This window comes from Papio anubis, chromosome X (assembly GCF_008728515.1).
Source record: "Papio anubis isolate 15944 chromosome X, Panubis1.0, whole genome shotgun sequence".
Lineage (NCBI taxonomy): Eukaryota > Metazoa > Chordata > Mammalia > Primates > Cercopithecidae > Papio > Papio anubis.
This window is the reverse complement of record NC_044996.1, coordinates 997682-1024363: the sequence shown is the minus strand read 5'-3', so window position 1 is coordinate 1024363 and position 26682 is coordinate 997682. Positions and strand designations below refer to the sequence as shown.

The window sequence follows — 26682 nt, the reverse complement described above, 5'->3', positions numbered from 1 at the left end:
CATCCATTGTTACATGTATTAATAGCTCCTTCCATTTTATTGCTGAGCAGTGTTCAAGCATATGGATGTGTCACATCTTGTTTGTCCCCTCACCCATGGAATGACATTTGGATTTTTTTTCAAGTTTTTAGGCAATTTAAACTGTTAGAAGCTTTCTTTTGCAGTTTTCAAAAAATACTTTTCTTGTAGTAAAGTTCTACTTTCTGTCTCTATGAACTTACCTAATTCTAGGTACCTCATATAAGTGGAGTCATACAATATTTGTCCTTTTGTGTTTGTCTTCTTTCATTTCGTCTAGTGTTTTCAAGATTCATCCACATTGTAGGATATATCAGAATTTCATTTCTTTTTAAGGCTGAGTAATATTTAACTGTATAGACTACATTTTGTTCATCCATTCATCTGCTAATGGGCATTTAGGGTTGTTCCTACCATTGTCTATTATGAATAGTGCTGCTATAAACATTGGCATACAAGTGTATGTTTGACTTCCTGCTTTCAATTTGTTTGTATATATATGTAGAAGTGGAATTTCTGGATCATATGGTAATTCTATACTTAACTTTTTAAGGAGCTACCAAACTTGTTTTCCACAGTGACTGCACCATTTTACATTACTGCCAGTAATGCACAAGGGTTCCAATTTCTCCACATCCTCACTAACACTTTTTATTTATCTTTTTTTTTTTTTTTTTTTTTTTGGAGACAGAGTCTCTCTCTATTGCCCAGGCTGGAGTGCAGTGGCACAGTCTCGGTTCACTGCAACCTCCACCTCCCAGGTTCAAGCGATCCTCCTAACTCAGTCTCCCAAGTAGCTGGAATTACAGGCGTGTACCACCATGCCCGGCTAATTTTTGTATTTTTAGTAGAGATGGCGTTTCACCATGTTGGCAAAGCTGATCTCGAACTCCAGACCTCATGTGATCTGCCTGCCTTGGACTCCCAAAGTGCTGGGATTATAGGTGTGAGCCATCACGCCTGACCTATTTATCATTTTTTATAATAGATATCCTAATGAGTGTGAATTGGTATCTCATTGTGGTTTTCATATGCATTTCCCTAATGATTAATGAACATCTTTTTATCTACTTATTGGCCATTTATATATCTTCTTTGGAGAATTGTCTATTCAAGTCCTTTGCATATTTTTAAGTTAGATTGTTTCTTTTTTTGTTGTTGTTTAGTTATAGGAATTTTTTTAATGTATTCTGGATGTTAACCGCTTATCAGATACATGATTTCCAAATATTTTCTCTCATTCTGTGGGTTCTCTTTTCACTCTCTTGATAGTGTCCTTTGATGCACAGAAGTTTTTGATTTCAAAATTTTCTTTCCTTTTATTGCCTTGCTTTTGGTGCTATATCCATGAAATGGGATGCCAAATCCAATGTCATGAAGATTGTCTCCTATGTTTTCTTCTAAAGGTTTTATAGTTTTAGCTCTTATGTTTAGATCTTTGATCTTTTTTGAGTTAGTTTTTATATATGGTATAAGGTTAGAGTCCAACATCATTCTTTTGCTTGTGGACATTCAGTTTTCCCAGCACCATTTGTTGGAAAGACTGGACTATCCTTTCCATGTCAAATGGTCCTGGCACTCTCATTGAAAATCTCATTGAAAATCAACATATGCAAGGATTTATTTCTTGGTCTATATGTCTGTCCTTATGCCAGTACCATACTGTTTTGATTAGTGTAGCTTTGTAGTAAGTTTTGAAATCAGAAAGTATGAGTCTTCCAACTTTGTTCTTCTTTTTTATGATTGATTTGTCATTTAAGGGTCCCTTAATATTACATGTGAACTTTAAGGACAGGGTTTTTTATTTCTGCAAAAAAATGCCATTGGAATTCTGATGGGGAATGCTTTGAATCTGCAAACTGTTTTGCATAATATTATCATATTAACAATATTAAGTCTTCCAATTCATGAACACAGATATCTTTTCATTTACTTATGTCTCCTTTACTTTCTTCTTATAGTTTTCAGTGTATAAGTCTTTGCCTCCTTGGTTAAATTTATTCCTAAGTATTTTGTTCTTTTTGATGATATTGTAAATGAAAATTTTTTAAAATTTCCTTTTATGATTGTTCACTATTAGTGTATAGAAATGCAACTGGTTTTTGAGTATTGATATTATATCCTGCAACTTTGCTGAATTTGTTTATTTTTAATTTATTATTAGTTTTTGTGTGGAATTTTTAGGGTTATCTATACATAAGGTTATATTATCAGCAAATAGAGATTACTTTACATCTCCCTTTCCAGTTTGGGTGTCTTTTCTTTCTTTTTCTCACCTGATTGCTTTGGCTAGAACTCCCAGTGCTTTGTTGAATAGAAGTAGCAAAAGTGGGCATGCTTGCCTTGTTTCTGATCTTAGTGGTATTTGACAGGTTTCTACATGGATAGACGTCTTCATTTCTCTAGAGCAGTGGTTCTCAGCCAGTGTTGATTTTGACCCTAAAGGCATATTTGGCAATGTCTTGAGACATTTTTGATTGCTACAACTTGGAGTGGAGGAGGTAGTGCTAATGACATCTAATGGAAAAAAATCAGGGGGACTGCTATACATCCTACAATGCACAGGACAGCCCTCTCAACAAAGAACTATCCAGCCCCAAATGTCATTAGTTGCCACAGCTGAGAAATCCAGCTCTAGAATAAATACCTAGAAGTGGTGTTGCTGGGTCATCAAATATATGTTTAACTGAGTCATCAATTGTTTATTTAGCTTTGTAAGATACTGCCAAAATGTTTTCCATAATGGCTGTACCATTTTGTACTCCTACCAGCAATTTATGAGAATTCTGGTTGCTCCACCTCCTTTGCCAGCATAGTTGGTATTACCAGATTTTTTAATTTTCTACCTTCTAATAGATGTATATCAGTATCTCAGTATGGCTCTAACGTGTGCTTCCCTAATGGTAAATTATGTTGGACATATTTTGGTGTGTTTACTTGCCATCCATATATTTTCTTTGGTGGAGTATCTGTTTGATCTTTTTGCCAATTTTTAAATCAGGTTGTTTGTTTTCTTACATTGAGTTTTGAGAGTTCTTTATATATTCTGTGTACAAGTCCTCCAAAGGGGCTAGGCACGGTGGCTCACGCCTGTAATCCCAGCACTTTGAGAGGCTGAGGTGGGAGGATAATTTGAGGGCAGGAGTTCGAGACCAGCCTGGCCAAATGGTGAAACCCTGTCTCTACTAAAAATACAAAAATTAGCCAGGCATGGTAGCATGTGCCTGTAGTCCTAGCTACTTGGGAGGCCGAGGCAGGAGAATCGCTTGAACTCGGGAGGCAGAGGTTGCAGTGTGCCAAGATCATGCCACTGCACTCCAGCCTGGGTGACAGAGTAAGACTCTGTCTCAAAACAAAAACAAAAACAAACAAACAAACAAACAAAACAAGTCCTCCAATGGATATATAATTTACAAATGTTTTCTCCATATCTGGAGCTTCTCTTTCCATTCTCTTCTGTCTTTTGCGGACCAAACATTTAAAATTTAATTAAGTCCAATTTATTGATTTTGTTTCCTTAATAGATTGTTATCATGTCTAAGAAATCTGCCTAACCTAATTCATTAGAATTTTCTCCTTTATTTCCTTCTAAAAGAATTATGGTTTTACATTTAGGTCTGTGATCCATTTTAAGTTAATTTTTGTGTAAGATGTGAGGTGAAGTCGAAGTTGACATTTTGCATATGGATGGCCAAATGTTTCAGTACCATTTATGGAAAATATAATCCTTTCTTCACTGAATTTTCTTTGCACCTCTGTAATAAATCAGTTGGGCATATTTGTGTAGATTTTCTATTCTGTTCCATTGTCTGTCTCTTTGCCTATACCACACAGTCTTGATTATTGTAGCTTTGGAGTAAATTTTAAAATCAGGAAGTATATTTTCTCTAACTTCATTGTTGTTTTTAAAACTTGTTTTTGTTATTCTACTTCCTTTGCCTTTCCATGTGTAATTAGAGTCAGATGTTCTTTATCTACAAAGCTATCCTGCTAAGACTTTTTTTTAATTGGAATTGCATTAAATCTATAAATACATTTGAGAATTGAGTCTTGACTATTCTGAATCTTCCAGTTAGTGAGCACAGTATAGCTCTCCATTTATTCAGATTGGGTTTTTTTGTTTTTTTTTTTTTTTTGGACGGAGTCTTATCTGTTGCCCAGGTTGGAGTGCAGTGGCACAATCTCGACTCACTGAAACCTCTGCCTCCCGGGTTCAAGTGAGTGTCATGTCTTAACTACGCAAGTAGCTGATATTACAGGCACACGCCACCACGCCCAGCTAATTGTTTTGTATTTTTAGTAGAGACAGGGATTCACCATGTTGGCCAGGCTGGTTTCAAACGCCTGACCTCAAGTGATCCATCTGCCTCAGCCTCCCAAAGTGCTGGGATTACAGGCATGAGCCACCACACCCGGCTTATTTATTCAGATTTTCTTTGACTTTTTTCCCCTCATAATTTTGTAATTTTTACATAGATCTTATGCATGTCCTATTAGATTTATATCGAAGTATTTCATTTTTGGAGCTATTATAAATGGTATTTTAAAAATTTCAGCTTCCAATGACCCATTGGTAGTATATAGAAATATGATTGGCTGAGTTTAGTGGCTCACACCTGTAATCCCAGGACTTTGTGGGGGCTGATGTGGGAGAATGGCTTGAGCCCAAGAGTTCAAGACCAGACTGGGCAACAAAGTGAGACCCTGTCTCTACAAAAATGTTATTAAAAATTAACCATGCATAGTAGCTGTGCCTATAGTCCCAGCTAATCAGGATGTTGAGACAGGAAGATCCCTTGAGCCCAAGAGTTTGAGGTTGCTGAATTAACTTATTGATTATAGGAAATTTTTATTTTCTTCAGATTTCTTGGGATTTTTTTTTTTTTTTTTTTTTTTTTTTTTTTTTGGGACAGGCTTTTTTGCTTAGGCTGGTCTTGAACTTTTGAGCTCAAGCCATCCTCCCACCTCAGCCTCCCAAAATGCTGGGATTATAGGCATGAGCCACTGTGCCAGGCTTTAAGCCAGTCTTGTATTCTCTAGATAAACCCCATTTGGTCATGGTGTATTATTTCCTTGTATATATTGCTGCATTTCATCTGCTAATATTTTGTTGAGGATTTTCATGTCTGTGTTCCTAATGGGTGTTGATCTTTAGGTTTTTGTAGTGTCTTTGTGTGGTTTTGTTATTAAGGTCATGCTGGGTTCCTCGGGAAGTGTTCTCTCCTCTTCTAATTTCTGGAACAGATCGTGTAGAATTAGTTTTGTTTATTCTTTAAATTTTTGGTATAATTCACCAGTGAAACCCTCTGGGTGAATTCAATTTCTTTAATACACGATAATCATCTATTTGATCTCGGGTGAATTATGGCTATTTCCTAGGAGTTTTCTAGTTTTACCTTCACATTTAGATTATATCACCTTGAATTAACTTGTGTGTGCTGTGAGATGGGGGTCAAGACTCATTTTTCCCCATATGTTTATCTAATTGGTTGGCACCATTTATGTAAAATGACTATCATTTACTGACTATTCGGCAGTGCCATCTTTGCCATAAATCAAGTATCCATATATGTATGGGTTTTTTTATGGACTCTTAATTCTATTCTGTTGGTTTCCCTATCTTTGAACAATACGAACTCCCTTAGTTGCTGTAGCTTTATAAGACTCAATATCAAGGAAAGTAAGTCCTCCTGCTTTGTTTCCCTCCTCAAGGTTTTTTTTTTTCTTTGACTTTTCTACTCCCATAAAAATTTTAGAAGCAATTTTTTAATTTCTACTAAAAAAGGAAAAAAAATACTGTTCTTGGCAGGAAGGGTGGTCAAAATTACTTTATTCAACATTACTGGAGGTGAAACTACATTTATTCTATTTTTAAAATTTGATGGGACACTGGTAGGTAAGATAGCATGAAAAACACCTCTTATTATAAATATGATACATTTTTAAATCTAAAACTCAGCTGACAAGAAGGGAAGGGAAAACAAATCTCTGGGGCCAAAAATATTGAGAAACGGCAACCCCCCAAATTAATACGAATTGCAAATAATAGAATCAAATGTGGAAGTAGGCAGTTTTTGGAAATACTGGGTTTTGAATATAAAATAAGTAGTTTTACTATATTTAAAGAAATAAATGAGAAATTGAAAGTTGGATTAAGTAATGAGATACTATTAAAAATGACCAAGTAGATTGTAAAAGACCATTTACAACTTGTAGAAATAAAAACAAGAATGAAATTAGAAACTCAGTGGATCAGATAAACAGACTAAGCACAAAGAGTGATTTAGTGAGCTGGAAGATAATTTATGAAGAAGTTACTAATAAATCAGACAAGGAGTTAAAAACATGGAGAGTATGAAAGAAATTTGGGACATGGAAGATAGAATAAGAAGGTCAAATATTTGTATAGTCAGAGTTTTTGAAGGAGATTATAGAAAAATAGGAGAGAAGCAATATGTCAAGGGATAATGCTAGAGTTGCTCACAATTCATGAAAGGTACCATTCCTCCACAAGCCCAAAGACTTACAAGCAGGTTAGTCTAATAAAATGTTAGTGGAGTATACATGGTGGGTATATTTTCTTTAATTTGGCTGAATGCTGGAAAAATTTTATAATAATAAGTTTAGAAAAACCCTACAAAAGTGAAATGAATAAAGGCAAGAACAGAAACTAACAAAATAAACAACAAAATCAGAGAGGATCAATACAGCTGTAATTGGCTCTTTAAAAAGACTAAAATTTAACAAAACTAATAAAAAAGATATTAATTCAAGTAAGTAATATTAAGAATGAAAAACAGATAATAATTGCAAATACATGAGAGATTAACTGCCTAAGAGATTTTTGTGAACAACTCTGTACCAATAAATTTGAAAACTTTGGTTATAGGCAAATTCTCTGGATTAAAAAAAAATCAGAAATTGACTCAAGTAGAAGTAGAAAACCTGAATGTTTATGTACCTATTAAAGACACTGAATCAGTAGGAAAATTTGTACTACAAAGGATCATAAGGCCCAAAAAACTTTGCAGATAGTTTCTACCAAAAAGAAGAGATAAGTGCAATCTTATATAAACACCTACCAGGAATGGGAGAAGAGAATATTGCTCACCTTACTTTATGAGGCTAAAATAATTTGATAAAACAAATAGCAATTACATAAGTAGAAAGTTGTAGGCCAATGTTACTCATGGATGCAGATTTTAAAATCCCACAGAAGAGTATATCTAACCAAATACTCATACACAAATGTTCGTAGAAGCATTTTTTCATAGTAGCCAGAAAGGGAAAACAACTGAAATGATCATCAACTGATGAATGTGTGAGTAAAATGTAGTATAATATATAATGAATAATATTCCATTGTATTATGCAGCCATAAAAAGAAATAAAGTACTGACACATGAACCTCAGATGGAAGATTGACCACAAGCCTCCAGTTTCTCTCCATCCCCAAACACCCTCTAAAATAACAGTAAAGAAATCTGTTAAAGGCATAAATCCACAAAGATATGAAGAATTGGAGAAGAAAATAGCAGTAGCATATTGGAAACTGGAATGCAGGTAGATATGTAGTAAATGACTTACAAGACCCCTCCCCGCCGCAAAAAAAAAATAAATCTTAAATGTGGTGGAAGGCAGGCAAGAAGCAACTTGACTTAGACTACCCAAAGAATTCAGGAATTGTCCACAGTAGGTAGTTCTGAAGTAGGGTTGAAGGGAAAGTAAAAGAAGTAGTAGTGGTCAAAGGCATCAGGTAAATTCCAAGATCCCTTCCCCATCTCATAGAAAAGTTGAAGTGCAGTCTCTCTGGAGAGAGTAAAACAAAAGATCTCTGCACTGGGGGATACTAGACATATTTGACCATGAATGCTATACTAACAACAAGGTGATTAAGTAAATAGGCATAATGGATATGAGAACCATTCTTAAGCCCTTTTCCAGAATGTTGACAACCAGACCTTTACAATTGAGTTTAGATATTAGAAAATATTTCTCTGGGCTATTTGAGCAGCCCAAGTGGCAAAATGTAGTTCCTAATATTGAGGGTTACTTAAGATAACCACCCAATGGGATCACCCTGCAGAAAACTCCAGAGTTGACAAACACCATCCATGTACACAAAGCTTCATGTTAGCTTTTTGGTCTTTCGCTCATAAGTATAAGCAACAGTTAGTGATTTCATGTAACATTTCAGGAGAACTCTAGCATGAAAGATTGAGACCAAAACAGGTTAGACGAAATAAGAACTATGCCAGAAGGAAAGACCTTTTAATTTATTTTTTATTTTATTTTTTTGTGAGGCGGAGTCTTGTTCTGTCGCCCAGGCTGGAGTGCAGTGGGATGATCTCGGCTCACTGCAACCTCTGCCTCCCAAGTTCAAGTGATTCTCCTGCCTCAGCCTCCCGAATAGCTGGGATTCCATGTGCACACCACCATGCCTGGCTGATTTTGTATTTTTAGTAGAGACAGGGTTTCACCATGTTGGCCAGGCTAGTCTTGAACTTCTGACCTCAAGTGATCCGCTCACCTTGGCCTCCCAAAGTGCTGGGATTAAAGGCATGAGCCACTGTGCCCGGCTAGGAAAAGCCTTTTTAAAACTCTATTATTACCAATATTCTCAGGGAGATGAGCTATTACAGCCATAAACCAGGAATATCTATTAAGTCAACCAAGCACATTAACAGATTAAAGGAGAAAAATGATATATTATCTTACTAGATACAGAAAAAGCATTTGATAGAACTCATCTATTCATGAAAAAATCTATTAGTAAACAAGGAATAGAGGAATTTTCTTTAACGTCATAATAAATGAAAAATGAATCTTATAGAACCTATAGTAGATATCATACTCAGTGGTTAAACACTAAAAATATCTCCTAAAGAAACAAAATGAGTAAGAATGAGAAAGGAAGGAAGAAGACAAACAGTGATTATTCATAGATGAAGTGATAACTCAAAATAATCTGCTTATATGAGTGATAACTCGAAATAATCTACTTAGAAATAATTAGAATTACTAAGTTAGTAAAATAAATAATTACAATTAATAAAAGATATCAAGATTGATGGATATAAAGTCAATATACACAATCCAGTTGGATGTCTATATAATGGTAACAAACAGAAAAAAGAATTTAAACAAAACTTACCATTTATAGTAACAACAAACTGTAGGTATTTAGGGATAAATCTAACAAAAAAATATTGTGGAGAAAATTATTAAAATTTATCAAAAGACATTAAGGAGAATGAAATAAGTGGAAAAGTAGACCATGTTCCTGAATAGGAAGACTCAAATATTAAAGACATTACCTTACCAATTCCCTAACAGAGATTTTTGAGGAACTTTGAAGCTGATTCTGGGGGAAACTAGGTTATCCATGTTGAGTAAAAACAACAACAAAAATGGAATGAATTTTATTTCTATTGCACCACCATATACAATATTAAAATCAGTTCAAGTGAGATTATTGCTTAAACATGGAGCAAATTATTACAAAACTTTATAATTTCAGGAAAAAATATAGATAAATAAATTATGACCTCAGCATAGGGCAGGATTCCTTAAACATAATGCAAGTGCAAGCCATGCAGGAAAAGATTGACATATTACATTAAAAGTATTTCTTAGTTAAAATAAATCCCATAAAAAGAAATGAAAAGACAAGAAGCTAGACTGTGATGAGCTATCTGTAACATACATGATAGCAAATGATTACTCTCCAGGGCATAGGAAAAAGTACTCAGGGTAAGTAAGAAAAATAGACAAATAATTCAATACAAAAATTAACCAGAAACAAGGCAAAAAAAAAAAAAAAAAAAAAAAAAAACAAAACAAACCCAAACAGGCAATTCACAGAGGAGAAATAAATGACCTTTCAACATCTGAACAGGTACTCATACTAATTAATAATCAGGGGAATGGAAAATCAAACCACAATAAGATACCATTTTACCTGTCTTAGGTAGGAAAAATGTTAAAACGTCTGACAATACCAAATGTTGACCAGGATGGTACACGTGTAGATTGGTTCACTCTGGAAAATAGTTTGGTGATGTTTAGTAAAGTTGAAGATGCTCATATTCTATAACCCAGTGATTCTATTCCCAAGTAAATGCCCTGGAATTTCTCCCACAGGTGCATGAATGTCCATGGCAGCATTGCTTGTAATAGCCCCCAAACTGGGAGCAACTCAAATATCCTTTGATGGCAGAATGGTTAAATAAGTCATACAATGGAATATCTGACCCAGTGCAAATGAGTGAAATAGGGCTAATGCATCGACACAAGTGAATGTGGAGTACCTAATATTGAACACAAAACTGAAGCCACCCAAAATGTATACAATATGATTCTGTTGATATGACATTCAAAAACAGGTGAAAGGAAATAGTCTGTTATTTAAGGATACTTGTATACTCATAAAACTATATTTAAAAGTAAAAGGAGTGGTAAGCACAAAATTCAAGATAGTGCTTTACCTCTTGGGAGGAGAAGGAAAGATAGTAGAGGGGAAACAGCTTCAAAGATATAGATCAGTAGCATTTCACTTCTGAAGCTGGGCCCTGAGTTTCATCTGTGTTATAACTGTATTGTGCAAATTATATTTAAATGCATTTGGGATGCCTTCACGAGAACTTAATATGCATAGTTGATCTCGTCAGGATTTAATCTCTAAAGTATCACAGGCCTGTCAGATTCGTGAAGCAAATTCCTTTTTGAGTGAATTTTGGCATACTGTTCCCATAGTGAATAATGGTATAGTTTCACTGTGAAGGCCAGACTGGCTATATTCTGTTTGAAATTACAGTTCTCACTCAGATATGCAGGCTGATTGACTCAGGTCTCATCAGACTATTCTGTTACGATATGACGGTATCTGCTTGGGTGAAACCACAACTTGCCCTCCTTCCCTTGAGCAACTCAGATAGACATCATTAACCTGACTCCTGCGATGTTGGTTCCTAGGAGGAGCACCGAACAACCAGTTCCCTGAGCAGTGGTGCTCTTACGTGGACAAAGAAATTCAGCCTAGATTATTTGGCCCTGGACTTCAATTCAGCATCACCAGCCCCCATGCAGCAGGTAGGAAGGGCTTTGCGTCTGAGAATCCCTAGGTGATTCCATTTCTGCTTAGACTTTTCTGATGATCAAATCATGCATATTCTCCTTAGAAAGTGTGAAAAATGCAGACAAGTATAATGAGGAATATTAAAATCAGCCCTAATCCCATCTCCCAGACAGAATGAAATCTTGGTGTATTTCCTTCTAGGGTGTGTTCTTTGTGTGTATATGTATAAATAGATGTCATATTCACACTTCAAAATTTGGACCATAAAGTTTATAGAAAAATGTCTCAGGCAGAAATGAGGGTGAGGTAGAGGACCCTCCAGGTGTAGGAACATCCTGTTTAGGGAACAAGTAACAGCCTAGTTTGGTTAGACTTGAGGGAGCAGTGGAAAGAACTGTAAGTTGGAAGTGGAACCCCTTAGTAAGGGGCCTTGAATGCCAAGTTGGGCAGCTACCCCTTTGGGTAGAATTCTCATCTGAAAAATGGAAATCAGAAATGACAACACTTATGTCAAGGACTGTTGTGAGGATTAATTGAGTTAATACATGTAAGTCATCATAGCTGTGAACTAGTATCACCCACTGTACAGCGTAAGGAATGAGTGCATGGGAAACAATGGAGGACTTTCCTACTCTTTTGCTGAGGTAACTCCTACTTCTTTTCTACTTTTAATATCATTCCAAAAACCTGATATGAGACTGGAGAAAAGCTGTTAAGAAGGGTGGGAGCAATAAGTATAAAAGGAGCATTACTCAGTTTTGGTAGACTATGCACTCAAAGCAAACAACCCCCAAATCTCATCTACTTTCAACACAAAGGCTCTTTTATTGCAGGCCAGAGCCTTTGTATTCCAGTCCAGGGCCCAGGCAACAGAAGCAGCCCCCATCTGAAGTGTGCTGGCCTCCTGGCAGAGGAAAAAGAGAGATTGCAGAATCACAGAATGCCTCTTTTCTCCTTAGGATTGGAACATGTCACTTCCTTTTTGTTATTGTTGTTTTCTTTTCATGAGACAAGATCTCACTCTGTCACTCAGGCTGGAGTGCAGTGGCATGGTCATAGCTCACTGCAGCCTCGATCTCCTGGGCTCAAGGTATCCTCCCATCTCAGCCTCCCAAGTAGCTGGGACTACAGTTGCACACCATCACCCACAGCTGTTTTTTATCTTTTTAATAAAAAATGATCTTGATCTCCTGGGCTCAAGTGATCCTCCTGCCTTGGCCTGTGTATTAGTCCATTCTCATGCTGCTATGAAGAAATACCCAATTATAAAGATTCCTTTATAAATTACCCAGTCTCAGGTATTTCTTACCCAAAGTGCTGGGATTACAGGCACATGCCACCATGCCAGGCCATGTCACTTCCACTTACATTATATTGGTCAAAGCAAGTCAAGTGGCTAGAGCAAAGTTGAGGAAAGCAACGTGTTTTTGTGCACACGCACGCGCATATACAAAGTATAAAGCTTCCACACAAAGAAAAGGGCAACAAATATTTAACAATGTAATTTAATACAAAAGGGTAAACATTTTCCTGACATTTTAAATTAGATGTAATGAAAACCTTTTTGTTCTCCTTCTTCAGAAACTTCTCCTTTCAGAAGAACAAAGAGTAGACTATGTCCAAGTGGATGAGCAGAAGACACAGGCTCTCCAGAGCACGAAACAGGAGTGGACGGATGAGAGGCAATCCAAAGTATGAGAAACAGGGAAACTTGGGGCTCAGTGTGAGTTTTTTCTATTTTTTTCTTTTCAACTAAAAACACACTGATGGTCAACACAGGTCAAAACCAAGAGAGACTGTGTAGTTTTCAAGGTCTTGGCCAGAACCTTTAGGAAAGAAGACCTCTTTATACATTGAAGGAACAAAAGAAGGAAGCAGTTGCCTTCCTGAGGGGGCTCTGAGAGAATCTAGCCTCCCCCCTGTCTTATCGGAGCAAAGATTGGAGTGAGTGTTGCCCAAGATTATCACAAAGCCAAGACCCAGAGTCCAGCTTAGAATACAGTTGTCCAGGCTGCCAATTGCAAACTCATTCCTCTACCTCATACTTCCTCTGAGGATTTTGACAAAATGGATTAATTGGGTGAGCCTTGGAGACATGTGGGAAACACCTGCAGACACAAAATGAGTAGGGATCTGAACAGTTTTGATACTTGAAAGGTGTGCGTGTCAAGTGAGGGTTTCTTTGTGCGATGTTCAACTGGAACTCTATCATCAGTAGTTACAATTAGAAATACCTACTGATGGTCAGTCTGAAGGCCATTCTCATGGTCCCCTATGCAGCGTGTTTCCCTGTGAGCTGGCTAATGCTAGCAGAGGAATTTTTACCACCTTGGGGAAGGCATAGGTTGTCCCTGGCTATCCTATGATGGGCCCAAGCTTTTGAGTGATAGAGAAAAATGACCAGGAAAAACCTATGAATTCCATTCTTAGGTTTCCCAGCCAATTGCTCCCCTCTGCTTGAGAAGTAACTAGGTACTGAGAGTACAAACATTCCCACTTTATAATGAGGGTGTGATGTCACCCCTTCCTTTACAGGTCCTGGGGTCCAGGACACCCAGAATGAAGGTGTTAGTTGGGCATGAAGTGTTATTTAATGTCTGTTCTTGATCCTTCTGAGCACCTACAGCTGGAAACTAAGCAGATACTGGTCCTGCATTCTGACTGAGATTTTGTCTTCTTTATGAGGATAGATCAAATTGGCAGTCAGGCCCATGATAGTCAGTGCAGTTGGGGCAGTTGTAGACTTTGCTACAGGATTTCAGGGTTTCCAATCACCCCACAGGTAAGTAAATGCCAAAGTCGTCTTTTTTCAGACCATACAAGAAGTCATTTTGATTTTCAAAGAAGCAGGTTCTGGTGACATTATTTTCTTCCTTGGACAAAGTGGGGGAAAATTTCTAAGTATTTTAACTGAGTTCAGAGTCCTTAGTGAGCCTGGACAGAGCAAGGAGAGGTCTCCCCACTCCCTAAGCCCCACAGCCAGCTCTGCATCACCACACACAGCCAAAGCCGGTGAGGAGCTGCCTTCTTCCCCATGTGACTTGCAAAGAGACTCAGGCAAGAAACCAGGGCTTCAAACTGCCAGTTCCCATGTGTGGAGCACTTGTGTTAGGATCACTGATTATCTGACAAAGGCTGATGCAGAAAAAAATTGTAGGCCCAAGTGTCAAGAACCACACCAGATTGGAGATAGAAAAGAATAGCTGAAATTATGTCAGTAGTGAAATGTCACTCAATTGACCCCCCCAAAAAGAAAAGAAATCTGTTTCTACAAAACATTTCCAGAAACGTATTTATAGCATGAAGAAATACACACATGGGTAGTGTGACCTGTTTGGATGTGATTACTGAAAAATGGAATGCTCTGAATAGGCACCCTCTGCATTAAAGGTATGGAAGGTGATAGGGGTCAGAATTTTAAAATTTTAATTTTGAAAATGGTGACTCACCCCTCATTTCCAGAGTGTATGCAATTATGTCCTGCTTTGATAACTGTTAGAGGATGGCTATGCAAAAGCATAATGATTCAAGGAAACAAAGTACAGGTAGTTTTTGAGCTGACACCAGCAAAGGTACCATAAGTCAAAATATTGGTTTTGGTGGAGATGATCGATGTGTGTGTGAGAGAGAGCTATGTTTCTGACCAAGGGCCTGATGTTTGTTACAGAAATGATCCCAGAGACCTACAAGATGTGGGAATCAGCATAACAGGGCAATGCAGCAATTAACCCCACTTTGTTTTCTGTAGTTCCTTTTCGTTTCATTTTCTTCTGTCTCATCGCGTTAGAAAATTCCTCCCAGTCAGGAGTTGTCCAGTGCAGGACAGGGGACCCAAGGGTCTCAAGCTTGCAAGTCCAGAAGGTGACAAACCCAGGAGCACTGGGAGTTAAGCTTTCCTTGGGGAAGGAAGAGCCTTGAGGTCCAGCACACAGCCTGGCTCTAAAGGCACGAAGCGACCTGCCCACCGCACAGTCCACTTCACAGGATCAGCTGAATCATGACCTTTAAAAGTTCCAAGCTGACACTGAAGGCTGTCCTCAGACCTGGCTTTTTCCTCAGTCCCTGTTCATACCAGCTCTGCACCCCCAATCACACTGATTTTTCAAATTCATTTTGTTTTTACTGTTTCATTTCTGGTGTTAATAAAAGTCTTATAAGGAGGAATCGTGACTTAAGTTCTTTTTTATTTAAGTGATGACATCCAATATAAATAAGGATCATGTTTTAAAAGTTGAATATTTGAAAATGGACTTCATAACCACTTTTACATTGAAGTACAACAAACTTAACCTGACTCACGTGCGTGTTATTTCACTGCAAACAGTTGAGCAGGTGTCTGTAATCAGTACTGCTTTGGCTCAGCCAAACCATATCTTGTCATTTTCTTTATTTCTTCGTTGGAAACTAGCTTTTATAATTGATACTAAAATCAGCTGCTCTCCCTGACACCATGTATAACATGACCTTCATGATTACTTGCATGAGAAGGCAACTGCCCTAGGCCTGCCTGTCCTCAGCAGGCGTCTCTTTTGCCACCACCTCCCTTTTCTCCATAGCCGAGTCTCCCAGCTGCCCTGGGTGCTAGGTCGGTGGCATCTCGAGGCCGTGAAGCAAGGAAGGGACAAACAAAGTAGGGAGGGGACGGGCTCAGATTTGGGGGAAACAGACCAAAGGCATAGAGAGAACAGGCCTGCGGGATCCTGGGGCAGAGAGAAAGGACAAAAAGCCACATTAAATGCCTCACCCCTGGTGAAGTACGAGGCCAATCATGAACACTTTTTTCCTACACACACACTCTAGACCAAGTCTGCGACCCACAAAAACAGCAGGTTGGCCCATAAGGCCAACAGAGAGACTCAGACCCTCACATACATGGACGCTGGAGAGCCGCAGGGACTGGATGGCTGTGCAGGGTGATCAGGTGGACAAAATGATCCAGATGGATAAAATGAATCTTGACCCCACTCTGCCGCCACACATAAACACAGATTCCAAGCAGACCTCAGTGGGAAAGGCGGAACAATAAACTCTACGTGTTCCCTGTGCTTTAGGGGAGCCGTTTTGCTTATAAGCACTGTTTGCTTGTAAAGCACTGTCTTTGTTTCATGGTCAAAAACTTCTATTTTACTTAGTTTTGTTTTGTTTTGTTTTGTTTTGGCTTCCTCTTTCTTTATTGGGCACTTTGTAGATGTCACGCAGGTCTAAAAGTCACACTGTTAAATAATTATTTCAAAACTGACCAGGACGAAGGTCCTGGTCCAGAGCTCCAAACCAGAAGCAAAAAGGAATCGGGGCGCTGGGCTGGGGGTACTCCTCCAACATCACCAAAACCCAGAAAACGAGGATGCTAAGCTCCTCCGCGGGCCAAATCCAGGGCTTGGGCCCTTGGGCTAACCTGCAGGTGCCTCTGACTGCATCACACTCAGAGTAAAGTAACCAGCAAGGGGCTGGAGGGAATGGCCAGCCGAGTCCAGACATGGACAGATGTAACTGGAAGGAGGACAGGAAACAGTTACTGTCCATCTGTAGATAAGAGAGTGCAGCTAAGGCAGGTTGAGGGGCAGGGGAGAGGCTGGGGGAGCAGTATTGCAGCAATGCAGGAGTGTAGCCCCAGGGTCCTGTCCTGAGCAGCTGGTCAGGGTAGCAGCTGTTAGTTCCCAGATGGAGCTCCTGACCCGAGAGGCAAGAGATCTAAGTCCAGCTGTTCTTTTAAATGCTGATGGTAATGCCCTATCTTGACATGACAGTGTTTTCGGATCATGCCATCTGTGGGTAGTAACTCTCCAGTTAGCAGCTTCAGAAGAGTTGACTTCCCTGCTCCATTGGGCCCTACCAGAGCCACTCGTGTGTCACGGTCAATTCCGAATTCTAGATTATTGTAGATGCAAGGCCTACTTTTGTATATTTGAAGCTCACATTTTGCACCATAATGACAGGTGGAGGGATCTTGCCACATGGTGGGAAATAAAATGACAGTGTCTTATCGCTCATGACCCTCTCTGTCAGTGCTGATGCCATCATTTTCTGTAGCGTCTTCTCCTTGTTCTGGGCCTGCTGGGCCAGCTTGGCACTGCCGTGACAAACCTCACAATGTAGTTCTTCATGTGTGCAATCTGATCTTGCTCCCAGTGAAACCTCTTCATCTGGTTCTCCTCCAGCTCTAGCCGCGTCTTCACATACTGATCATAATTACCCGTATAATACTTCAGTTTCTTGTTGTGCATATGAATGATGTTGGTACAGACACCACTCAGAAATCCTGGGAATGGGAGACGAGGACCAAGATGCGCTTAAAAGTTTTTAGTTCTTCCTCCAACCACATGCAAGCATCTAGGTCCAGGTGGTTGGTGGGCTCATCCAGGAGCAGCATGAAGGGCCAAATAAAGAGTCTTTTAGCTTCTTGCGCTGCGTGGCAGGTGTGAAACCTAGTCCATGTAAGATCCACGAGGCCCTCATCTCCATTGACAATTCCATTCAGTTCAATAAATATTTAATGATCACCTGCTACATAAGAGGTATTCTTATTGGTGCTGGGTATATAAGAATGAGTGAAACAAATATGTCTTTCCTTAAGCTTCTATTCTGGCAGGATGTGGTGGGCAGTGTTGGTGCCCTGCCCAAGTCCTCTGGCACCCCTTTCTCTGATTCCATGTGCTCTTCCTTCTGAAGCCTACACCCCTGGAGCTCCTTCTCAGAGGATAGCCCCTCAGCTCCTGGAGCTGCTTTACCTGCAAGAGCAGAGAGCTGGAAATGGCTCGGAATTCACTCTCCCTACCCTGTGGAACCTGAATCTTTCCTCCCTCTGGGATTGCACCCTTGCTTGGATTCTTCTTCTTTGCTCTGCTTTCCCCACTAGGGGTTCTCAGCCTTTGGGGTGTCCAATTTTCATACATTGCCTTCTTGAAAAATGGTCGCAACAATATTTTCTGCCTTGCTTGCTCTTTCAGCATCTAGCCACTCCCCATTAAGAGATGGAGTCTATGTCCCATCCAGTAGAACTTGGGTAGTGATGCTGTGGCCAATAGTGTATAGCAGAGGGGATTCTGACTTCTGGGGCCAGGTCATACACGATGATACATCTTCCACCTGATATATATATATATGTATCTCCTTGGAATCCAGCCATTATGCTGTGAGGAAGCACAGGCCACATGGAAAGGAACCAAGTCGCTTGGCCCTCAGACTATTCTGAGTGTTACCAGCTGGCAGCCAGCACAAAATTGTCCCCTTCCTGTGTAAGACATCTTGGAAGCAGATTCCTTCAGCCTTCGGTTTAGCCACCCTAGCTGCTGCCACATGGAGCAGACATGAGCCTTACTCCCAGTGGCTGCCCAAACTGGAGATGCAAATGATCATCATTGTTTTGAGTCGCTAAGTTTAGGGGTGGTTTGTTATGTCGCAACACTTACTAGACCACCAACCGAAGACAGAGGTGAGACAGGAAATACAAAACAAATTTGTACATTATACTGTATTTTAGAAGGTGGCAAGCAGTATGGGCAAAAAGAAAAGGGCAGTGAATTGGTCTGTGAGGGGTGCAGTTACATGATGAAGTAGGGTGAGGAGATGAAAATCGAGAAGATTTAAAGGAGATAAAGGAGCCAGCCATGAGCTAGATTTGAGAGAGCACCAAAGGCAGAGAGAGCAGAGTGTGCAAAAGCCCTCATTCAGCAGAAACCCTGGAATATTGAAGGTACAGCTGCAACACCAGGGTGGCTGGCGTGGAGTTTGTAAGAGAGTATAGCAGAGAAGGTGGAGAGGTAATGGAGGATTCACAGATTACAATGTAAGGCCTTATTGGCCCTTATAAGGATTCTATCTTATCTTCTGAGTGAGAAGGAAACCAGTGAAGGGAATTGAGTAGGGGAGACATGTGACTGGACTTAATGACTTGAAAGGATCACTGTAGAGAATATATTATAAGAAGATTAAGATTAGAATAGGGAGACCAGGTAGGAGGTTATTGCACTCAGATAGGCAAGAGGTGGTTGTAGCTCAGACCAGAGTGGCAGCAGTGGAAGTGGTGCGATGTGGTTGGATCTTGGATAGCTTAGACAGAATGACAGAATTTGCAGAGGGATTGCATGTGGGTGATGAGAATAAGAAAGGAGTCAACAATGACTCCAGGGTTTTTCACCTAAGCAACTGGATGGGAGTATTCTCTTGGATTTCCAAGCAGATCATTATTTTTAGTATATGCAAAAGCTGCAGAGTCCTATAGCTGGGTTCATTTCCTAGGGACTCATGACACCGTGCAACCTTCCTATGCCTCAGTTTGAGTGCATGTGTGTGAGAGAGAGCATGCCCACTCACATGCATGTGCCCCTTGAGGTTTTCCAACTGCAAAATGAGGGTGGTAACAGCCCCTAATATACCTAGAGATTATTGAGTCATGGTTGTTAGATGACATAAAAGAGGTGATACATCTACAACAGGATCTGACCCACAAAAGATTACCACTTGTTATTTTTAATGGAAGTTAGATATTATTTTAAATGCTTTGCATGTTATAGCTAATGAAATCCTCACTATGTGGCAGATTTTATCAAGGCCAGCTTTATTGACAGGTGAATATAAGGATCTGCTAATAGATGGTATAAGGGATGTGTGGCCAAGAGAGAAGTCTAAGAATTCAGCATATTATTTTTGATCTGAACAGCTGTCATTAATCACTGTGTAGAAGAGTTGGAAGTGGGGAAAGATTAGAGGTTCAGTTTTGGAGTGTTAATTTTATCTCTCAAGCAATTGCAGATGTCAGGATAGGCAGTTGGATCTATGAGTGTGGAGTGTGTCTTGGAGTCTAGGGACATAATTTATACACACACACATGCCCATGTGCACATTTAACATAATGTCTAACTTTCATTATAAATAACAAGTGGTAATATTTAGTGGGTCAGAGCCTGTGTATAATTTATGTCTCAACATGAGTCAATACGCACGCACGCGCGCACACACACACACACACACAATTTATCCATGGGATTAGACCAGGATATTAAGAGAATGACTGTGAAAGTGAAGATGCCCTCCTCAGCTCCGATGTAATTGCCTTTATAAACAAACAGGTGAAACAATTCCCTGTAGTTCCCATCTGTCCCTCTGTCAAGACACACACACATACTCATACTGCAACCCACTACATGGATTTCATTCCCTTTCCCCTCCCAGGTGTCTCCATCAAAACTGTTCTCAAATTGTGAGAAACCCTACCTTAGCTAATAGAGATGCAAATAGCAGACTCAATAAACTTATGGCCAGATGTTTTCTCTCAGGTGTCACAGATACAGTGGACTCTGCAGCAGGACTATGAAGTGCTTTATCTGTGTGTCAGAGGACAAAGCACAAAAGTTCTCAATTCCATGAGAGCAGCAAAGCCTCGCACGTTCTGTCCACTGACTGCAAGTGTGCCCGATAGAATATACTTAACACTACTAAACTGTACACATAAAAATAGTCAACATGACACCTTTTAGGTTATGTGTTTTGTTTTGTTTTTACCACAATTTTAAAAAACCTCAAGAACTGCTGAACGGACAGCATACACAGTCATCCAGATGATACATTCATGGAAAAAAGTCCCTTCCTTCCTTCCTTCCTTCCTTCCTTCCTTCCTTCCTTCCTTCCTTCCTTCCTTCTTTCCTTCTTTCCTCCTTCCCTCCCCCCTTTCTTTCTTTCTTTCCTTTCTCTCTCTTTCCTTCTTTCCTTCCTTCCTTCTTTCTCTTTCCTTCCTTCCTCTTTCCTTCCTTTCTCCCTCCTTCCTTCCCTTCCTTTCTTCTATGCCTTCATCCCTGTCTCCTTCCTTCCTTCCTTCCTTCCTTCCTTCCTTCTTTCATCTCTCTGTCCTATCTATCTCTATCATGAAAGAAAATGAAGTAATTAAGGGTAGGGCTTTGTAAACTGGAGTCTGGAGATTGAGAGAAGATTGCACTCACACCTGATAAAGTTCAAACCACGGAATGTTCCAGTAGACTTTGATACACACCTGAGGTCAATATCTGACAGCCTTGAACGTCTCTGGGAGTACCCCCATTAAATAACCAGTCTGAACAAGTTTGTAATTTGGGATTTCTGCACAGCCAATGAACTGCCTCAGAAAATAACTTTTTGTGGAAATCTCCTGTATAAAATTTATTCTGCCCTTGCCTTATCAGGGCTGGCCTGATTCAGTGTACCTGAATTGCAATTCTTTGTTTCCCAAATAAATGTTATTTTCTTTGGCCTCTATGTCCATCTTTCTTCAGTTAACACTCTATATCTATCTCCATCTATCATCTCTATTATGTATCAAAAGCAAGTTAGTTTGTGGTCATGGAACAATATGAACACATTTATTGCCAGGGAAAAACAAAGTGCAACGTTCTCTCATAGAAAGTCAGACTGGCTTACTGATGATGTGGGTTACTTGGCATACATGTTTTGTCATTAGGATGAACTGAATGTAGACTCCAGCATTCCCACAGAATGCACTTCAAACACATATGCTATATACACTAGACCAGATACCTTACCCCTTGCAACTATTACACACTTGATAGCAAAATCACCTGGAACATATTTTCAGATGTGTGTGAGCAAGAAATATTTGAAGAACAGAGATATAAGAAGCAGACACACATCAACTTGGAAAGAAGCCTTGGAGCCATGCACAGGCAGGACATTGAGACCCCAGAGCACCTAGTGTAGCTCACACCTGCTTAATCTAATGTATTTCAAAATGACAAAATATACTAGTTTTAAGATATCAAACAGACACTATGTGATATGGTTTGGAACTGTGTCCCTACCCAAATCTCACGTTGAATTGTAATCCCCAGCATTGGAGGTGGGGCCTAGTGGGAGGTGATTGGATCATGGGGTCGGTTTCTCATAGTTTAACACCATCTACCTTGGTGTTGGTGTGGCAATAGTGAGCGAGTGCTCACGAGATCTAGTTGTTTAAAAGTGTGTAGTACCTCCCCCCTCTCTCTCTTCCTCCTGCTCCAGCCCTGTGAGACGTGCTTGCTTCCCCTTCTGTGGGCAGCAAGCCACCCAGGTGCCGAGGCGAGAGATCGAGGGCACGAGCTGTTCCAGTATAATAAAATATATAAGAATAGTTATACTAGATATAGATAATAGATATGATTATATATGAATATCATTAATCATTAGTTTGTAGCAATTACTCTTTATTCCAATATTATAATAATCCTCGCTCTACAATCATAACGTAGGAAAAACCAGGGATAGGAGCTGAGGGGACGTAGTGAGAAGTGACCAGAAGACAGGAGTGCAAGCCTTCTGTAATGCCTGGGCAGGGCCACCAGAGGGCTCCTTGGTCTAGCGGTAGTGTCAGTGTCGAGGAAAAACACTCGCTCCTTAGCAGACTGGGAAAGGGAATCTCCCTTTCCTCGGAGAAGTTCAGAGAAGACTCTACTCCTCCACCTCTCATAGAAGGCCTGACATCAGTCAGGGCCACCCGCAGTTATCCGGAGGCCTAACCATCTCCCTGTGATGCTGTGCTTCAGTGGTCACGCTCCTGGTCCGCCTTCATGTTCCATCCTGTACACCTGGCTCTGCCTTTTAGATAACAGTAGCAAATTAGTGAAAGTACTAAAAGCCTCTGATATGCAGAAATAATGGCATAAGCTGTCTCTCTCTCTCTCTCTCTCCTCTCTTTCTCTCTGCCTTGGCTGCCAGGAAGGGAAGGGCCCCCTGTCCAGTGGACACGTGACCCACATGATTTTTACCTATCATTGGAGATGGCTCTCACTCCTTACCCTGCCCCTTTGTCTTGTATCCAATAAATATCAGTGCAGCCTGGCATTCAGGGCCACTACTGGTCTCCGCGTCTTGGTGGTAGTGGTGCCCCGGGCCCAGCTGTCTTTTCTTTTATCTCTTTGTCCTGTGTCTTTATTCCTACAATCTCTTGTCTCCGCACATGGGGAGAAAAACCCACCGACCCTACACCGTTCACCTTCCATCATGATTGAAAGCTTCCTGAGGCCTCCCCAGAAGCAGAAGCTGTTATGCTTGCTGTACAGCCTGCAGAACCGTGAGCCAATTAAACCTCTTTTCTTTATAAATTACCCAGTCTCAGGTATTTCTTTATAGCAATGCAAGAACGGACTAATGCATTATAGTACTTGAAAAGCTCTTCACTCTTTCTTATTCATTGGGTCTACAGAGGTTTACTGTGTTAGACAGTCATTCCTTTTAATAAAGTCGTGCACCACATAATGACATTTTGGTTCACGGAAAACTGCATAGACCACAGCCGTCCCATAAGTTTATAATGGAGCTCAAAATTTCCTGTCACTTAGTGACGCCTTAGCTGCCACAACGCCATAGTGCATTGCCTTACTTTTTCTATGTTTAGATATGTTTAGATGCACAGATACTTACCATTATGTTGCAATTGCCTACAGTCTTCAGTTCAGTCACATGCTATCCAGGTTTGTAGTTAGGAGCAATAGGCTCCACCATATAGCCTAGGTGTGTAGGAGGTTATATCATCTAAGTTTTGTAAGTACCCTCTAAGACGTTCACACAATGATGCAGTACTCAGAACGTACCTCTTTAGATATATTCGGTATCTTAACACTGAAATCTAATACCCTTAGTTATTCCCAATTAAAATATTGTCATGGAATGGATGGATGGTTTATAAATAATTCTGATGTGGGATAGTTTCTTCAAATAACATCTTACCATATCCTCCCAACCCTTCTGCCAAAAAAATAAAAGCAAGTGGAAATGTAGGAATAGGGGTCTACCTCCTTGGTGGCCTGATCTATGAAACCCTTAGTGCTCTTGGATTATACCTTGAGAAACACAGATCTTGAACAATATTGATAGGGGTGCGCTGTGCTTTTCTCAGTGCATACTCAGTAAAGCTATACACATAGTACGAATCACAAATATGGTAACTACTTATCTATCCATATTTTGTTAAAAATATGTATCCTCGTCAGTGCAAATGCATTCATCTGCTGATGGGCACTTGGGTTGCTTCCACCTCTTGGCTATTGTGAATAATAGTGTCTCTAATTGTGAATAGTGTCTCAAATTGTGTTCTGTTACAATGGAGAACAGATTCTTATTGAACTTATGTAAGTAACCACATTGCCATAAATTAAGTACACTTACAAACCATTTTCAAATTCTGGATAAATCAGGTAGAGAGAAAGAAATACACTCCAATATGGTTTTTCATGATCATCATTTCCCATTTGAACACGTTTCCACACTTCCTCTGTGATTTTCTTTGAGTTTACATTAATAAAACAATGGAAAGATTTGGGATACAGTCCCTCTTTATGAATTTTCTATCTCCATAGCAATGGAAAACACTTGTGAAATATTTAGCAGCTTCCTATAAATCAGAACTTACTTTTATTATCAGCACATCTGCGATAAAATGAGTAATCTTTCTGACATACTTACTGAGATGGAGCAAAATCCTGAAATCCCCAGGGGTAAAAAAGGGAACAATTACATTCAACATGGCTTGAGATGTATTAATTTTATTAAGATGCTAAGTGCTGCAACATCATTACAAGAGAACCCCTACGTTGCCTCTGGTCACTCTGCTTTCAGAAACTAAGAAATGTGACTTTAACTCTTGCTTTGTATACTATGGACATGCAGTGATGTCCACAAGAGATTTTAGTGGATTTCCAGGGGACTCACAATCCAATGATCATGTCTGTAACTGAAAGCAGTGGTTTTAAAGGGGGACTTGTCATGAAGGGTATGCAGGGGAGGGAGGGAGCACATGTGGGGTCTATGTGACTCTCTCTTCAGTGCCTTGTCTATCAGGTGGCCGAGCTGGCACCATTGTGAACAAAGAGCTAGGTTGTAAAGTGGCCACTGTCTCAAGACACACTCCAGATGGGACAGAGTTTCATGGTGGGCATACCTTAGGTTGTAAATTGACTGTTTTCTCTTGAGGCAATCTCCTGATGGGAGAGATTTCCGGCTTTGGAGCTTCTAAGTAGGTACATGGTTAGATGAGAGCTTGCCCTGTAGGGAGTGTCTGGTGCAGGGAAGGCAAAGGTAATGATTGCATTCTAAAGATTTGTTGGAGCATTATGGTACAAGATCTGGAAAGTCTCTGGGAAAACCTGTCTTGGTTCCCATACAGAGGGTGCAACAGAGGTAAACTCTACCACAGAGAAGTGTGACTATTCTTGCAACCGGGGCGAAAGTTGAAAGTAGCTTCTGCCACCACGATGATCCAGATCTGATCCAGGATGCTAACGAATGAGCTCTCGATGATGTTCGTTCAGATATAGCTTTGATTTGTTGGTGCATGTCTCTCAGGGCTATCGAGGCATTTCTTTAATTATTGGGGATGTATCCACAGCAGTTAGTCTTAACTATCGTGCATGTTCCCCACTGCCAATTGTAACTGGAGTTCCTGTGATGATATGATGACCACTTGGCTCAGTATATATTTAACAGGTTACAAGAGGAGCTATGAGTATTCATGAAGGTGATCATAAGCCCTGTTTAGTTCTTGAGAATGGGTCTGTTTAGTTAAATAGCTGCATCCCATCCAGGAGATGGCATTTTTTATGGAAACAAAAGAAAAACAAAGGTTAATGTTGGGCACAGCCTATCCAGATCTTAGACTCAAAGTGTCTTTAGTTACAGAGGAGGAAGTCGGTGGCAGACTAACATGTTTTTCTCATCTGTGTTACAAGGAATGAGGTAGCAGTAATTTCACTGGTTCCAAATCAGAGAAATGGAAGAAAAATTTGAAAGTGTTAGTTTAGGGACTCATAGTCTGGAAAGAATTCACAATTTAGTCCACATTGCAGAAAGCAATAATAATATTAAAAGGCAAAACTCAAAGATAATGGACAAGACTACAATCTAACAAGAGGTGTACTATATAGTTTTTTCTGAAACATATTTTTTCTCTCTCCAGTCCCCATTCTTACTAAACACAAATCATAGTAGGACAAACTTATTTTCAAAATTTTAGTCTTATGATGCTTGGCCTGATTATTTGCATAAAGTGCAGGAAGAATAATTATTTGGCAAATAGGTTCCTTTAAAAATCGGCTTTGCTGGAATTTTTATTCATAAGGAATCTTAGATGAGACCTCTCAAGGCCTCAAGCCCAGGCATGTTTTTTTCTGTGCTTGCAAATACTTGTATGGATTGGGTAAACATCTCTCCTTTCGAGGTCCTAAGATAACTTAGGGCTCCTAGGTCTGTAGGAAAGTGACATTCTTTATTTACCACAGGTCAGGAACCCCATATAGGGACTGCATAGACAAGCTATGAGGCCAGTTTTTCTAAGGGGCTTTTATCAGCTCTACAAATCAATCATGATTCCTTAGAGCAGTCTGTTTATAGCTAAAAGCATGCCATTCCAGTCAAAGCCTTGGGAAAATAACCATTGTCTCTAATTGTGTCCTGTTACAACAGAGAACAGATTCTTATTGAACTTATGTAAGTAACCACATTGCCATTAATTAAGTACACTTACAAACCATTTTCAAATTCTGGATAAATCAGGTAGAGAGAAAGAAATATACTCCAAATTTCACTCACAGGAGTGTACTTTACCCAATTGTTAAAAGCTGTAAATAGCT

General features: G+C 39.7%; 1 protein-coding gene and 1 pseudogene across 9 annotated transcripts in view; one reads left to right on the top strand and one right to left on the bottom strand.

The window, feature by feature from the left end:
• The window catches only part of GAB3 (GRB2 associated binding protein 3), a 71881-nt gene extending 56622 nt beyond the window's left edge, over positions 1-15259 (top strand). For 4 of the 8 annotated variants that reach the window (XM_009198554.3, XM_017953772.3, XM_009198555.3 and 1 more), the window contains 2 exons: positions 10993-11109; positions 12677-15259. In XM_009198554.3, coding sequence (XP_009196818.1) covers positions 10993-11109; positions 12677-12793 — 234 coding nt within the window. In that variant the 3' untranslated portion in view covers positions 12794-15259. Of the gene's footprint in view, positions 1-7393; positions 7582-10992; positions 11110-12676 lie in introns of those variants that run through there. The other 4 variants (XR_002519551.2, XM_021932813.2, XR_002519552.2 and 1 more) reach the window with 3 other exon arrangements.
• A 990-nt stretch (positions 15260-16249) lies between these two features.
• Positions 16250-17551, bottom strand: LOC116272053 (annotated as a pseudogene). The gene has a single exon (XR_004180783.1). The product of XR_004180783.1 is annotated as an ATP-binding cassette sub-family F member 2 pseudogene (transcript).
• Positions 17552-26682: the final 9131 nt, after the last annotated feature.